Source organism: Somniosus microcephalus, chromosome 14 (genome assembly GCF_052327205.1).
Source record: "Somniosus microcephalus isolate GS21.2 chromosome 14, FLI_Smic_1.0, whole genome shotgun sequence".
Classification (NCBI taxonomy): Eukaryota; Metazoa; Chordata; class Chondrichthyes; order Squaliformes; family Somniosidae; genus Somniosus; species Somniosus microcephalus.
Window position 1 is genome coordinate 24,359,871 of NC_141000.1, and position 15,519 is coordinate 24,375,389.

At 47.8% G+C, this 15,519-nt stretch overlaps 1 protein-coding gene across 5 annotated transcripts in view; it reads left to right on the plus strand.

The window, feature by feature from the left end:
- Window positions 1-15,519, plus strand: part of LOC147107380 (rho GTPase-activating protein 6-like) — a 184,726-nt gene that overhangs the window by 123,007 nt on the left and 46,200 nt on the right. For all 5 annotated transcript variants that reach the window (XM_086006363.1, XM_086006360.1, XM_086006362.1 and 2 more), the window contains one exon: window positions 13,625-13,775. In XM_086006363.1, the coding sequence (XP_085862489.1) occupies window positions 13,625-13,775 (151 nt within the window). The remainder of the gene's footprint in view (window positions 1-13,624; window positions 13,776-15,519) is intronic.

Genomic DNA, 15,519 nt, shown 5'->3' on the forward strand with positions numbered 1-15,519 from the left:
CAGTGGCCCTACTCCATCCCTCGTTTTTCTTTTTTTCATAAAACTCTCAAACCTTTTATTATTATCCTTCACTTCTTTTGCCATATTCAATTAGAAATTTTTCTTTGCCATTTTGATGCCCTTTTTACACTCCCAGCATGCCTTTTGGTATTGAATCGGTCTTCATTCTGTGCTATTTTCCATCAAGATCTTAAATGCATTTTTTTCTTCGTGTTGCTCAGTAGTCTCGTTCAACCAGGCAGGTGTGGTAAGTTTGCTACTTTTTGCTTTGCTTGGACACACATCGGTCCATTGCATTTGGAGTCACCTGCTTGAAGGAACTCCATAGTTCCTCCACTCTCCTAGCCATATTCAAACCTTCCAGTCCCACTCTGTCGAGATTGCTCAAGCACGCAAAGTTGGTCCTCTTAAAATTTGGCAATTTTGTTTGGGTTTTAGTAATCTCCCCAATTGTTGTAATATAACCTGATGTAAATTACAATGATCTAAGGACAAACTTTACTTATAAACAGTTTTTATGTTATGACATAATGGTTTGTTTTGGCTTTGTCACGGGTTTTGTCTGTTCCCAGTTCAGAGGTTCTTGACTGTTGAGAGTTTGGTTTACGTTTTAGCATAGGGCTGAGAACTGTTGATTATAGTCAGATGACCATTCCTGAAGGTCTGTTTTCCTTAACTGGCATTGTTGGTGGTATGTTTCTCCTTCTGTGCTGCATCATCCGGCACGGCAAGAGAGCCCCAGGTGGGCAGAGGAAACGCTTCAAGGACACCATCAAAGCCTCCTTGGAAAAAGTGGAACATCCCCACCGACACCTGGGAATCCCTGGCCCAAGACTGCACAACGTGGAGAAGCATCCGGGAAGGCGCCGAACACCTCGAGTCTCTTCACCAGGAGCAAGCGGAAGCCAAGCGCAGGCAGTGCAAGGAGTGCACGTCAACCCAAGCACCCCACCCACCCGGCCCTTCAACCACCGTCTGCCCCACCTGTGACAGAGACTGCAGGTCCTGCATTGGACTCATCAGTCACCTGCGAACTCATTTTTAATGTGGAAGCAAGTCATCCTCAGTTCCGAGCGACTGCCTAAGAAAAGAAGAAGGCATCATTCTATGATATGCTGCCAGCATAATGCACACTTCTTCCAGCATTCAACGAAATGCAGGAGTATCTTGAATGGTTCTTCAAGAGACACATCATCTGACTCCAGCTAGAGAACTCTTGGTCCAACAGGGCATGTTATTTGCATCTCTCCTGCTATAATAGGACAGACAAGCATGTAGCTTCTGTTATTGGCTGTTGAGACAAAGCAGCTGATATGCAATAGTTGGAGGCAATTATCCTACTGTTGATTTGCGATGTTAAACCTCTTAACATTGTGGTTGCCTGAATGCTGCAAAGCAATAGCATGAACTTCAAAGGAAAAAAAGTGTTCTATTTCCACCAGAAATTCTCTAATATTCATTTTTCAATTCATTGTGTTGTTAATCAAATGCCAATGGATAGAGCATGAACTTCTTGGGTATCCACAGAGATTATGGGGTAGAAATTGGATCTCGTTATGCTCATTTTATGTGCGTAAACGGTAAGGGCCAATTTCGGGGACCAATATCCTGTGCCCAAAGATGCCCGACCCGATATTGGGTCGTGGCGTTTTTCAGGTAGGGTTCTCAACCCTCCAGCTTTTGGTGGGAATCTACCGAAATCGGCAATTCCTCTACCGAGCGGCCCGGGAGATCAGGGCTTTACATTTCCTGTCGCACTGCGGCCCCGCCCACTCCATGATATACATCACCGTCTACTGCTCAGAGAAGCCTCCAACCACCTCCGCAGGGAGCCGCCACTGGCTGGTGTGCTGGGATCAGTTGGGAGCGGGCTGGGGTGTCTGGAATCAGGGGGCGGGGTGAAGAGAGGGAGACTGGTGAATGAGGAGGAATGGGGAATTGGGGCGAGAGGGGGAATGGGGGGAGAGAGAGGGAATGGGGAATTGTGGAGAGAGGAGGAATGGGAAATTGGGGAGAGTGGGGGATCGGGGCGAGAGGAGGAATGGGGGATCGGGGCAAGAGGGGAGGAATGAGGATTGGGGGTGAGAGAAGGGGGATCAGGGAGAATGGGGAGAGATGTGAGGGAGAGGGAGACTGGGAATGGGAGCTCGGGGTGAGGGGAGATAAAGGTGATTGGGGAGAGAGGAGGAGGGGGGATGGGGGAGAGAGGAGGAATGGGGGAATTGGGGGGTGTGGGGAGAGATGTGGGCTCGTTGGTGAAAGATGGAGACAGACAAAATGGCTTGGGGAGGGGAGAGATGGGGGAATGGTGGCAGGGAGGGATTGGGGAGAGGGGGATTGGGAGATTGGGGGGAAGAGAGTGGGGATGGGGAGATATGTGAGCTCGTGGGGGAGAGATGAAGACTGGGGAATGGGGGCTCGGGAGAGAGGGGGAATGGGGACTCGGGAGAGATGGAGACTGGGGAACGGGCGCTCGGGAGAGAGGGAGACTGGGGAATGGGGGCTCGGGAGACTGGGGAACGGGGGCTCGGGAGACTGGGGAACGGGGGCTCGGGGGAGAGGGAGACTGGGGAATGGGGGCTCGGGAGACTGGGGAACGGGGGCTCGGGAGACTGGGGAATGGGGGCTCGGGAGACTGGGGAACGGGGGCTCGGGAGACTGGGGAACGGGGGCTCGGGGGCTCGGGAGACTGGGGAATGGGGGCTCGGGAGACTGGGGAACGGGGGCTCGGGGGAGAGGGAGACTGGGGAATGGGGGCTCGGGAGACTGGGGAACGGGGGCTCGGGAGACTGGGGAACGGGGGCTCGGGAGACTGGGGAACGGCGGCTCGGGAGACTGGGGAACGGGGGCTCTGGGGAGAGGGAGACTGGGGAATGGGGGCTCGGGAGACTGGGGAACGGGGGCTCGGGAGACTGGGGAACGGGGGCTCGGGGGAGAGGGAGACTGGGGAATGGGGGCTCGGGAGACTGGGGAACGGGGGCTCGAGGGAGACTGGGGAATGGGGGCTCAGGAGACTGGGGAACGGGGGCTCGGGAGACTGGGGAACGGGGGCTCGGGGGAGAGGGAGACTGGGGAATGGGGGCTCGGGAGACTGGGGAACGGGCTCGGGGGAGAGGGAGACTGGGGAATGGGGGCTCGGGAGAGAGGGAGACTGGGGAATGGGGGCTCGGGAGACTGGGGAATGGGGGCTCGGGAGACTGGGGAACGGGGGCTCGGGAGAGAGGGAGACTGGGGAATGGGGGCTCGGGAGACTGGGGAACGGGGGCTCGGGAGACTGGGGAATGGGGGCTCGGGAGACTGGGGAACGGGGGCTCGGGGGAGAGGGAGACTGGGGAATGGGGGCTCGGGAGACTGGGGAACGGGGGCTCGGGAGAGAGGGAGACTGGGGAATGGGGGCTCGGGAGACTGGGGAATGGGGGCTCGGGAGAGAGGGAGACTGGGGAATGGGGGCTCGGGAGAGATGGAGACTGGGGAATGGGGGCTCGGGAGACTGGGGAACGGGGGCTCGGGAGAGAGGGGGAATGGGGGCTCGGGAGAGAGTGGGAATGGGGGCTCGGGAGAGAGGAATGGGGGCTCGGGAGAGAGGGGGAATGGGGGCTCGGGAGAGAGGGGGAATGGGGGCTCGGGAGAGAGGGAGACTGGGGAACGGGGGCTCGGGAGAGGGGAATGGGGGCTCGGGAGAGATGGAGACTGGGGAATGGGGGCTCGGGCTGGGGGGGGGAGGGAGAGATGGAGACTGGGGAATGGGGGCTCGGGCTGGGGGGGGGGGGGGAGGGAGAGATGGAGACTGGGGAATGGGGGCTCTCAGGAAGGGAGCGATGGGGAATGGGGGCTCCAGGGGAGAGATGGGGAATGAGATTGAGGGAGACTGGGGGATTGGGGAGAGGGAGAATTGGGCATGGGGAGACTGGGGAATGGGATCTCGGGGTGGGGGGGATAGGAGGAGAGATGGATACTCGGGAATGAGGGCTCGGGGTGGGGGGAGAGATGGGCAATGAGGGCTCTGGGGAGAGATGGGGAATGGAAGCTCGGGGGTGAGACATGGAGACTGGGCAATGCGGGATCAGGAGACGGGAAGTCGGGGGAGAGACTGAGGAATGGAGGAGTGAAGGGTATTGGGGATTCAGAGGATTGGGGCTCAAGTGGGGTTGGCATGGCGACCAGCAGTTCCTGCAGAGCCGGGTGCATCAGCGACGTGGTGAGTGGGAGGAGCAGCCGGTAAAGGAGTGAATGAAACCTGAGGGACCTTACTGTGGGTAAATAGTGAAAGATTGTTTCTACTCGTGGGCAAGTGGAGAATGGAAACCAAGGATTGTCACTGGAAGAAGAAGGGAGAGAGGAGAAGGAAGGTTCTTGAACCAAGGGCTTCTCTCTGGTGAAGAAGGCCCAGCAGCGCCTATATTTCCAAAGGAGGCTGAAGGGATGTAACCTGTCACCCCTGATCCTCTCTAACTTTTACCGCTGCACTATAGAGAGCATCCTGACAAACTGTATCACAGTATGGTATGGCAGCTGTAGCTACTATGACCGGAAAGCCCTGCAGCGGGTAGTCAAAACTGCCCAACGCATTACCGGCACCCGGCTACCGACCATAGAGCACATATACCAGAAACGCTGTCTACGGAGGTCACGGTCCATCATCAAAGACCCTACCCACCCCAGCCACAGTCTGTTCGCCCTCCTGCCATCTGGGAGACGCTACAGATGCATTCGCACCCGTACGACCAGATTTAGGAACAGCTTCTTTCCCAGGGCTGTCATCCTACTGAACTCCACAAATAAACTCTAAAGCCTGCACATCTGCCAATGCACTTTATTATGGTTATGTTTATGTTAATGTATTACAAGCCAAATGTATGTTGAATGTTTAAATGTCTTAATTTAAATGTACACTCTCTGGAGCCGCAAGCCTACATTTCGTTGTACTGCACTTGTGCACTAACAATGACAATAAAAGTTGATTTGATTTGATTTTAGACCGTGGGCTGCTTCACCACATGTGACTATTGAGGTAGAAACTAAAACTTACTTTAAAAGGGAAGGGGATAAATATTGGAAAAGGAAGAATATAAAAGGATTGGGGGGAATGGGGTTACAGGAGAGAGCACCAGCACCGGGGCCGAAAGGCCTCCTCCTGTACTGTAATTTCTATAATTCTGTGAAAACTCTGACTTATCGAGTGAATGTATTGAAAACAAACATTCAGCAAGTAACTGATCTTTCCTGTTCTTTAAAATCCCATTTCTAACGGAACTGCTGGACTCTGTACAAATAAGCAATCATCAGCGCTATCTAATTGTAATTTCATTTTTTTGTTGCATTTAAAATTCACTAAATTCTCCAAACAGCTCAATCAACTATAATAACGAACATTACTTAGTGTCTTTGTTTATCTTTGCAATGTAACCTTTCTTTAGTTGGTAGACCCTTATTTTTTTTAAATAATCAGAGCCAAAAATCAGACTGAATGAAAACTGCCACAGTTGTATTCCCTCATCCAACTCAATAGCTTTGTGGAAACTGTGATTAAGAGGCTCCTTTTCCCATCCAACAATAAAACTATAACTCCTGCCACTCACGAACATGCAAGCATTGATTTCATGATCCAAATGAACCATGCCAATCTCCTAAAAAGCCTCCGTTTAACTCTTGACTTTGTGCTTTTCACATGTGTTGTAACCCTGATCTGAATTAACAATATGTAACTGTGGGAAAATTACTTCAAGCTAAATTGAAGGAATAGGACAAGAGGACATCAATGAGTTCAAACTATTAAAAGGCAAAGTAAGGACTGTCATCAGGAAGTTTTTCTTCACGCAGAGTGATCAACACATGGAATGGACTCTTGGGTCGAATAGTGAAGATGGAAACCCTTGGAATTGATGACAGAGCAGTTGGATGCTGGAACTGTCGGGTCTCTGAGTGGATGCCCTATGGCCGGAATTTTGCCTGCATTTGGAGGCAGGTCCACTGTCAAAATAGCAAAGATTGACAGCGGGTAGGAAACCCGCTGTCAACCCGCCTCCACGCGAGTCGCCCAGGTGTCGGGCCTGTCAGCGGAGAACTGACCTGAGACCAAGCGGCGGGGGAGACAATCGAGCTCATTAAATGGCTTCTTTAGAGCCAATTTAATGGTATTTTGAGGCTTTCTTCCAATTTTACGTGCTCTCCTGCTGCTCGGGGAATACGCCAGCTCACCCTGGCATGATTTAAGTCTGCTCTGATGTATCTGATAAGCTGACAGCTGCAGAAGTGGAATAAAGGATGCCAGGTTGCAAATGGTCAGTTTCAGATCGCAGAAACTGTTGGTTACTGCATTTGTAATACATATAGAGATTTCTTTAGCTTGCAAGTATTTAGAGGCAACTATATGTCCAGTGCCACCTCATTGGAACAACCTCTCTCACCATTGACGGATCACTTCTAGGTATTCTGTGGCGAGTGTCTCATCTCCTGACTCCCCAAAGCCTTTCCATCATCTACAAGGCACAAGTCAGGAGTGTGATGGAATACTCTCCACTTGTCTGGATGAGTGCAGCTCCAACAACACTCAAGAAGCTCAACATCATCCAGGACAAAGCTGCCCGCATGATTGGCACCCCATCCACCACCTTAAACATTCAATCCCTCCACCACTGGCGTACCGTGGCTGCAGTGTGTACCATCTACAAAATGCACTGCAGCAACTCACCAAGGCTTCTTCAGCAGCACCTTCCAACCCCGCGACCTCTTCCACCTAGAAGGACAAGGGCAGCAGACGCAGGGGAACACCACCACCTCCAGGTTCCCCTCCAAGTCACATACCATCCTGATTTAGAAGTATATCGCCGATCCTTCATCGTCACTGGGTCAAAATCCTGGAAAACTCTACCTAACAGCACTGTGGGAGTAGCTTCACCACATGGACTGCAGCGGTTCAAGAAGGCGGCTCACCACCACCTTTTCGAGGGCAATTAGGGATGGGCAATAAATGCTGGCCTTGCCAACGATGCCCACATCCCATAAAAAAATTTAAAAATGCAGCAGTCCCTCAGCACTGCTCTGAACTTTTAGCCTAGATTTTGCGCTCAAGTCTCTCGAGTGGGGTTTGAACCTGCAACCTTCTGATTCAGAGGCGTTCGTGCGACCACTGAGCAATGTTCCCATTAAGCTGCATGGCTGCGCAGTGCACTGCAGCTCCCAAGCAGCCAGCTCACCAGCTTTTAAATAGGAAAAGCCGCGCTTGCGTGGTATTTTGAATGGGCCGCGCAGCCCCTTAAAAGGGGCCACAAACCCATTCAAAAAAATTAAAGGGAACATTGCCACTGAGCCATGGCTGACACCACTAGGCAGTGAGGCAGTGGGTAGCGTCAACTACTTGGGCATACTGAAGAAAAGTATGTGAAGAAGCTCCGGTTTACAACAAGGTTGTGACTGAGCTGGATCACCAAGAAGATCTGAGGTGTGTCAGCCATCTGAACTATGTTACCATTGGCAGCGAAGGTTATTATTGCCCTCCATTCTTACACCACAGGAACCTTCCAAACCTTCTGAACTCAGCTGTGTTCTATGTATCATTCCATTTAGGTAGTAACCAATATGCACATCACTACATTACCTTCCGTCGCCCACACCCTCTCCCCAGCAGATAAGCCACTGTGGGCAGGAAGATAGATGCAAGATTGGCCAATTCTTGTAGTGAGCCCCCTAACTATTGTTTTCTTTAGCAAATATTTACAATTACAGGATGACTACTTGGTTCCTTTACTGCATATTCCATACAGCTGATTTCAGAGCGGCAATTTCCTACCAGGAACGCATATTAGGAAATAACGAGCATAATCCCTAGAATTTTCTGTTCATCAACTTTAATGGACAGAAAATTATAGGGAGCATGCCCACAATTTCTCTATACGTGCTTCTGGGGGCTAAGGCTCCTGCTGTGAGTAGTATCAGAAAATTGGATCTCATATGCTTTGCTTCTTGGATTTTCTGTGCAATGGAAGAATGACAGTGTAAGATATGGTAACAGGCAAACAGTGCAGCCTTCTCATTCACTGCTTATAATGTCAAATTGAAGATTGCACAACTTGATTCGCACAACAAAAGTAAGACTCGATATGCACACATGACAGGTCTGCACTGATGCAGAGGCAGCACAACAATTTGAGCGTGCAATTACACACACACAATACTTAGAGCTCTAACCTGGAAACAAGTTGCATACTGTCCACCTCTCTTTTTAAGACGCTCCTTAAAACCTATGGGGGAGAAATTGGGTTGAGCCACAAACGGGGTGCCAAGCTCGCCTGGGCGCCAGATTTTGCGCTGCGATCGGAGCAGCAGCGATCGCTGGAAATTCAGCTTGAGCGCCCCAAGAGGGACACGGGGTGAGGCTCGAGGCGCTCCGCGTCCCTCTTAGGGCGCTGAAACTGAATATCGTAGCGCAACGTGCCGCAGTGCCACACGCTGCGGCGCGGCGCGCTGCGGTACTGCAGGCCTTCCTCCCATTCTTAAGGGGGAGGGGCCTGCACCAGCGCGATGAGCGATTGCGAGTGCCGGCAAAAGAGCCCGGCACCAAGGAGAAGTGCCGGGCTCTCGGAAAACAGCTGGCAATGCCGCGGGGGGAGAACAGGAGGCCGGGGGCAGAGGTGCTGACAGGCGGCCGCCGAAAAAATGGCCGCCCCGCACCTCCACCTTAATTTGCACCACAGGTAGGCCCCGTGAACCGGGCGCGATTAGCGAGCGGCACTACAGAGGCGGTCGCTGCCAAATATCGCGATCGGGGCGGTAGTGGGGCGCTGCGCACACCGATGATGTCATCGGTGGCGGCGCAGCACAACAGGCTAAAGCCGCCATTAGCGCCCCAGCTAAATATCGCGGGAGGCGTGGCCAGTGGCGCTAAAGCCACTGAGTGCCCTCTTTATGCGTGTGGTGATTATTCTTTATGTTTAGTAAGAAGTATTGTGATTGGTTGTTTGTTTCCTGCCTTGGGATATATGCTGTAATCTCATTGGTAGTTGATGTCATGTGATTTGTGGTGGCCATCTTAAATTCAGTTCTTTCCAGCTTTGGTTGGGACTGGGTGCGGAAAGATGTGCTACAGGATTTTAAAGTTAATAAAGCCTAGATTAGAAAGGCAAATCTATTCTTTATTTCAATTTATTAACTTTATGTCAGAATGGAGCGATATCTTCAACCAGAACGATTCAATGCTGACCCTAATTCTGCTGGAGTGGATGATAAATGGAAACACTGGTATTGTACATTTAAAAACTTTTTGGGCGTGTTGGATCAAGAGTCTCTAAATAAGCTGAATATGCTGATCAACTACATTGCTCCGGATGTGTATAAGTATATTTTGGACTGTAAAACTTACGAAGTGGCTATTTCTACATTGGAAAAGATTTTTGTTAAACCAAAGAATGAGGTATTTGCATGTCACCTTCTATCTGCCCGTAGGCAGCAGGTGGGAGAATCTTTGGATACTTATTTACAAGCACTTCGGTGCCTTAGTGTTAACTGTAATTATAAGGCCGTGACGGCTGAAGAATATAAGGAAGAATCGGTACAGGATGCTTTTATTAATGGATTACTGTCTAGATCAATTCGTCAGCGGTTGTTAGAAAATAAGACTTTGGATCTTAAGAGTGCTTTTGAGCAAGCTTCTACATTGGATGTGGCTCAGAGAAGTTTGGATTCTTATGCTCTTTTTAATCGGCCTGCGACTGTGGTTTCGGCAGTTCCAGATGAAAAGGAATTATGTGGACTTAATAGGAGTGGTTTACTAGATTCTGAAACAGTTTCTACTTCGGCGGCTGTTGCCTCTAGGATTCAGAAGTGTTATTTTTGTGGGAACGTCCGGCACCCTCGTCTGAAGTGTCCTGCTCGGGAGGCTGTGTGTAGTAAATGCGGCAAGAGAGGTCATTACGCACGTATGTGTAAATCATCAGGTTCAATTACCTTCTCTGTGACTATTCAGCCTTTAGATAGGGCGTTTATTGCATCAATTTCTGCTGCATTTGCTCATGGCCTAAATAAAGCTATGGTTACGGCCCAAGTTAATGGGTTGGAACTGAAGGCCCTTATAGATACGGGCAGTACCGAGAGTTTTATAAGTCTTCAGTTTGCGAAGGAGAAGCATTTGAAAATTTCGCCTGTTACGTATCGGGTGTGTATGGCTCACACGACTCTCACTTCACAAGTAGCTGGTTGTTGCCTTGTGAAATTGATTCTTCTAGGTAATACGTATACTGATATACGCCTATCTGTTTTGCCTAACCTCTGTGCGGATATTTTGATTGGTCATGATGTGCTTCAGTTACACGAGTCTCTCAGTTTTTCATTTGGAGGGACTAAGCCACCTTTATCTATTTGTGGATTAACCTCTTTATCCATTTCTCCATTATCACTTTTTTCCAATTTGATGCCGGATTGTAAGCCAATTGCTACCAAGTCAAGAAGGTATAGCAGTCAGGATAGAGAATTTATTAATTCTGAAGTTCAACGTCTCTTATTGGAAGGAATCATTGAACCTAGTTGTTCGCCTTGGCGAGCACAGGTAGTTGTCACGACCAACGAGAGACATAAGAAACGAATGGTGATAGACTATTCCCAAACTATTAATAGGTATACTCAATTAGATGCGTACCTCTTGCCTAAGATTGATGAGCTTATCAACAAAGTATCTCAGTATAAGGTTTTTAGCACTATTGACTTAGAGTGCTTATCATCAGATTCCTATTGTTAAGAAGGATCAACCATATACGGCCTTTGAGGCTGGCGGAAAGCTGTATCAGTTTTGCCGAATACCATTTGGTGTTACTAATGGTGTTGCTTGTTTTCAACGGGCAATGGATGCTTTTATAAGTGATAACTCTCTCTCTGACACCTTTTCATACTTAGATGACATCACAGTGTGTGGCAAATCAAGGGTGGAGCATGATTCTAATTTAAAAAGATTCCTTCAAGCTGCGGAAAAAGTTGGTTTAACTTTTAATAAAGAGAAGTGTATCTTTTCGACTACTGAGGTAAATCTATTGGGGTATATTATCTCGGGAAACAAGATTAAACCAGATCCAGAACGTCTGCGACCATTGATTGATTTACCTTGTCCTACTAATTCTAAGGCTTTGCAACGAGTTGTTGGACTGTTTTCTTATTATTCTAATTGGATTGCAAATTTTTCACAGAAGATCCGGCCTCTTATTCGGGTTGCGACATATCCTCTATCATGGGAGGCCAGGACGTGTTTTGATAATTTTAAAAAGGATATCCTTGGAGCAGTTGTGCATTCTATTGATGAGCAGGTTCCTTTTGTGATTGAGACGGACGCTTCTGATTTTGCAATTGGGGCTACTCTGAACCAAAATGGAAGACCTGTGGCCTTTTTCTCACGTACCTTGAACAATAGTGAAAAAAGGCATTCTTCAATAGAGAAAGAGGCGTATGCAATAGTAGAAGCACTGCGTAAATGGAGACATTATTTATCGGGGCGACATTTTACGTTGGTAACTGATCAAAAGTCTGTGTCCTTTATGTTTGATGTCAAACATTTTGGAAAGATTAAGAATGATAAAATAACGAGGTGGAGGATTGAGTTGGCATGTTACAATTTTGATATAGTTTATCGTCCGGGGAAGGATAATGTTGCTGCTGATGCGCTGTCGAGGGCTTATTGTTCTGTGATTCACGGAGATACGCTTATTAATCTTCACAATGCCTTATGCCATCCTGGGGTTACGAGGATGATACACTTCGTACGCAGTAAGAATTTGCCCTTTTCAGTTGAAGACGTCAAGCGGATGACTTCATCATGTTCTATCTGTGCTCGGTGTAAACCGAATTTCTTTAAGCCTCAACGAGCTCATCTTATAAAGGCTACTTCTCCTTTTGAACGTTTGAGCGTCGATTTTAAGGGGCCTCTTCCTTCAACTACTCAAAACCGATATATATTTACTGTTGTGGATGAGTTTTCAAGGTTCCCTTTTGCTTTTCCTTGCGCAGATGTATCAGCTGCTACAGTTATCAAATGTTTGACTCAACGTTTTGTCATCTTTGGGATGCCTGCGTATATCCATTCGGATCAGGGAAGTTCTTTTATGTCTTCCCAGTTGAAGGAATACCTTCAGAGTCGGGGAATTTCTACTAGCAGAACTACCCCGTATAATCCCCAGGGTAATGGACAGTGCGAACGATACAATGGGGTGATCTGGAAGGCAGTTATGTTGGCTTTGACATCCCGGAACCTTCAGAATACACAGTGGGAAATGGTACTGCCTGATGCCCTGCATTCCATTAGATCATTGCTTTCAACGGCTACTAATGTGACCCCCCATGAAAGGCTCTTTAACTATCCGCGGAGATCTACTACGGGATATTCGGTACCTTCATGGCTTACTATGCAGGGACCTGTGCTGCTTCGACGCCATGTTAGATTGTCAAAATATGATCCTTTAGTGGAGGAGGTGGAGCTGTTGGAGGCAAATTCCCAATATGCTCATATTCGATTCCAAGATGGGAAAGAAAGTACCGTTTCAATTAAAGACTTGGCTCCTTGTGGTGGCCAGCCCTCTTCTGAGGATATTAACAATAGTCATGATTCAGATAATGTGGATGCTGTTACAGATACTACGAATATTTCCAATCTGATTGCAGATAATTATACTTCTATTAGCCCTCGATGGATGTTTATGACCGTCCCAGTTTACCTTCTGATGGGATTTCTAATCCGGAAACCGTTGAAAATTGGGATATGGATAGCCTTCCTGCAGAAGATACTTCTGTGTCTCCTGGTGTGGGAGGGCAAGGAATTTCATCAAGGTTAAGAAGGTCGACACGAACAAGATATCCGGTCGACCGATTGAAAATGGACTTTTAAATTGATAGTAATGTTTTAAAATTGTTGAAATATATTATTGTTTTAGTTGAGAGATACTTAATACTTATGTGCAATGTTATTATTTGTTGTTGTTCACTTAGTATTGTGTCATGTTGAATAGTTTTATTCTTGTCTGTGCATAGTTTTAGTTGTAAATAATTAATTATAAATTGTAAAGGTTATTTAGGTTGGAGTATATTTTAAAAGGAGGGGTGAATGTGGTGATTATTCTTTATGTTTAGTAAGAAGTATTGTGATTGGTTGTTTGTTTCCTGCCTTGGGATATATGCTGTAATCTCATTGGTAGTTGATGTCATGTGATTTGTGGTGGCCATCTTAAATTCAGTTCTTTCCAGCTTTGGTTGGGACTGGGTGTGGAAAGATGTGCTACAGGATTTTAAAGTTAATAAAGCCTAGATTAGAAAGGCAAATCTATTCTTTATTTCAATGTGCTAACTGGTGGTGCAGCCCACCGAATTTCTCCCCCATGTCTTTGACCAAGCTTTTGGTCACCTGTCCTAATGATTCCCCCTCTTTGGTTCGGTATCCATTTTTGTCTGATTACGCACCTGTGAAGCACCTTGTGATGTTCTACTACGTTAAAGGCGCTATATTAATGCAATTTGCTGCTGAAAGGGTATTGTGTCATCTCAGTTATAGCATATTGGGCCTGATGCCCTTTTAAAACTGCAACAACGTTGACCTTTTGTTTTCCAAATACATTTGTGAATAAATTTACCTTGGTGCTCTTTCCTTGTCTTGCAGTTACGAGAGGAGTTTGATCGTGGTGCAGACATTGTCCTTGATGAGGAGCACAGTGTTCATGATGTTGGGGCCTTGCTGAAGGAATTTTTGAGGGATATACCAGATCCACTGCTTACTAGAGAGCTCTACACACCATTTATCAATACACTTTGTAAGAAGATGCACTATTCTTACTTTATTGCTCTTAAACCGTTCAGTAAAATAGGTCTTTTATAACGTAATGTATATTTCACTTTATTCTGTCAGGGGGGAAAATTGGTATTGCTATCGTTGTCACATCAACATGTGCCTTGGAGTGAGCCTTTGGCGTGGTGGTATCATCCCTGCCTCTGAGTTAGATGGTGCAGGGTTCGAACCCCACTCCAGACATAAGAACACGAGAATTAGGAGCAGAATTACGGCCCTTCGAGCCTGCTCCGCCATTCAATAAGATCATTGCTGAACTTCTACACCAACTCCACTTTCCCGCCCAATCCCCATATCCCTTGATTCCCTTAGTGCCCAAAATTCTATCGCTCTCAGTCTTGAATATACTCAACGACTGAGCATCCACAGGCGTCTGGGGCTGAGAATTCCAAAGATTCACAACCCTCTGAGTGAAGAAATTTCTCCTCATCTCAGACCTAATTGGTTGACCCCTTATCCTGAAACTAAGCCCTCTAGTTCTAGACTCTCCAGCCAGGGGAAAACAGCCTCTCCCCATCTACCCTGTCAAACCCTCTATGAATTTAATACATTTCATTCAAATCACCTCTCATTCTTCTAAACTCCAAAGAACATGGGTCTATTTTACTCAATGGCCCCGATGTTGACAGGTGGGTTGCGTAGGCAGGAGGGATGGGGGCGGAGTTTCAGATGGGAACTCCCCGCAAACTCCACAGCGTGTGACTGTTCTCCTTGACGGGTTCCCCGTCGAGAAGTCAACCTGATTGACAGGCTTGACTTCCAGTCAGGCGGAGCAGACTCCAGAGCAAGCCACAGGAGCGGGTAGGGAGCCTGCAGCTTTTACTGGAATGGGTTGGGGCATCGGGTCCGATCCCCGACCCTGGTGGGTGATCCAATCCTGGGGGGGGAGAGCGGGGTGTAGATTGGGGGGCCAGGAGGAAGCACTCCTGCCCACAAGTAGTGCTGTAAAGGCACTTAACTTCTCCCCGAAGCTTTCCATGCCTCCCTTAAGCTGCCGGGTTTCCCAAGGCCTGGGAAATCCAGCCTGCCAGGGTTAAACCTGCAAAGCCAGTTGAATCAGAGGCTGCCGCCTCATTAAAATATTTAAATTGCCAACCCGCCACCTGGGGAGTTGGCAATTTAAACCCAGAAGTGGGCAGGTTGGGATCGGGTTTGAGATTTTAAAACATTTTTACATCTCACCCGACCTCAACCCACCCGTTTTTGGGAGTTAAAATTCACCCCAATCTCTCCTCATAGGACAGCCCTCTCATCCCAGGAATCAATCTAGTGAACCTTTGTTGCACTGCCTCAAAGACAAGTATATCCTTCTCCAGATAAGGAGACCAAAACTGTACACAGTACTCCAACTGTGGTCTTGCCAAAGCTCTATATAATTGCAACAAGGCTTCCTTACTCTTATACTCCAACCCCCTTGCAACAAAGGCTAACATGCCATTTGCCTTCCAAATTACTTGCTGTACCTGCATGTTAACTTTCTGAAGAGCAACATTTAGGAGTCCCTCACCTTTTTAAAAAAAAAAAAAAAAAAAAATTCTGCTTTTATATTCTACCTACCAAAATGGATCATTTCACATTTCCCCACATTATACTCCATCTGCCACCTTCTTGCCCAATCACTTAACCACTCTATACCCTTTGCAGCCTCTTTGCTTCCATCTCAGAGCTTACTTTCCCACCTAGCTTTGTATCATTCATGCTTTTGTTAC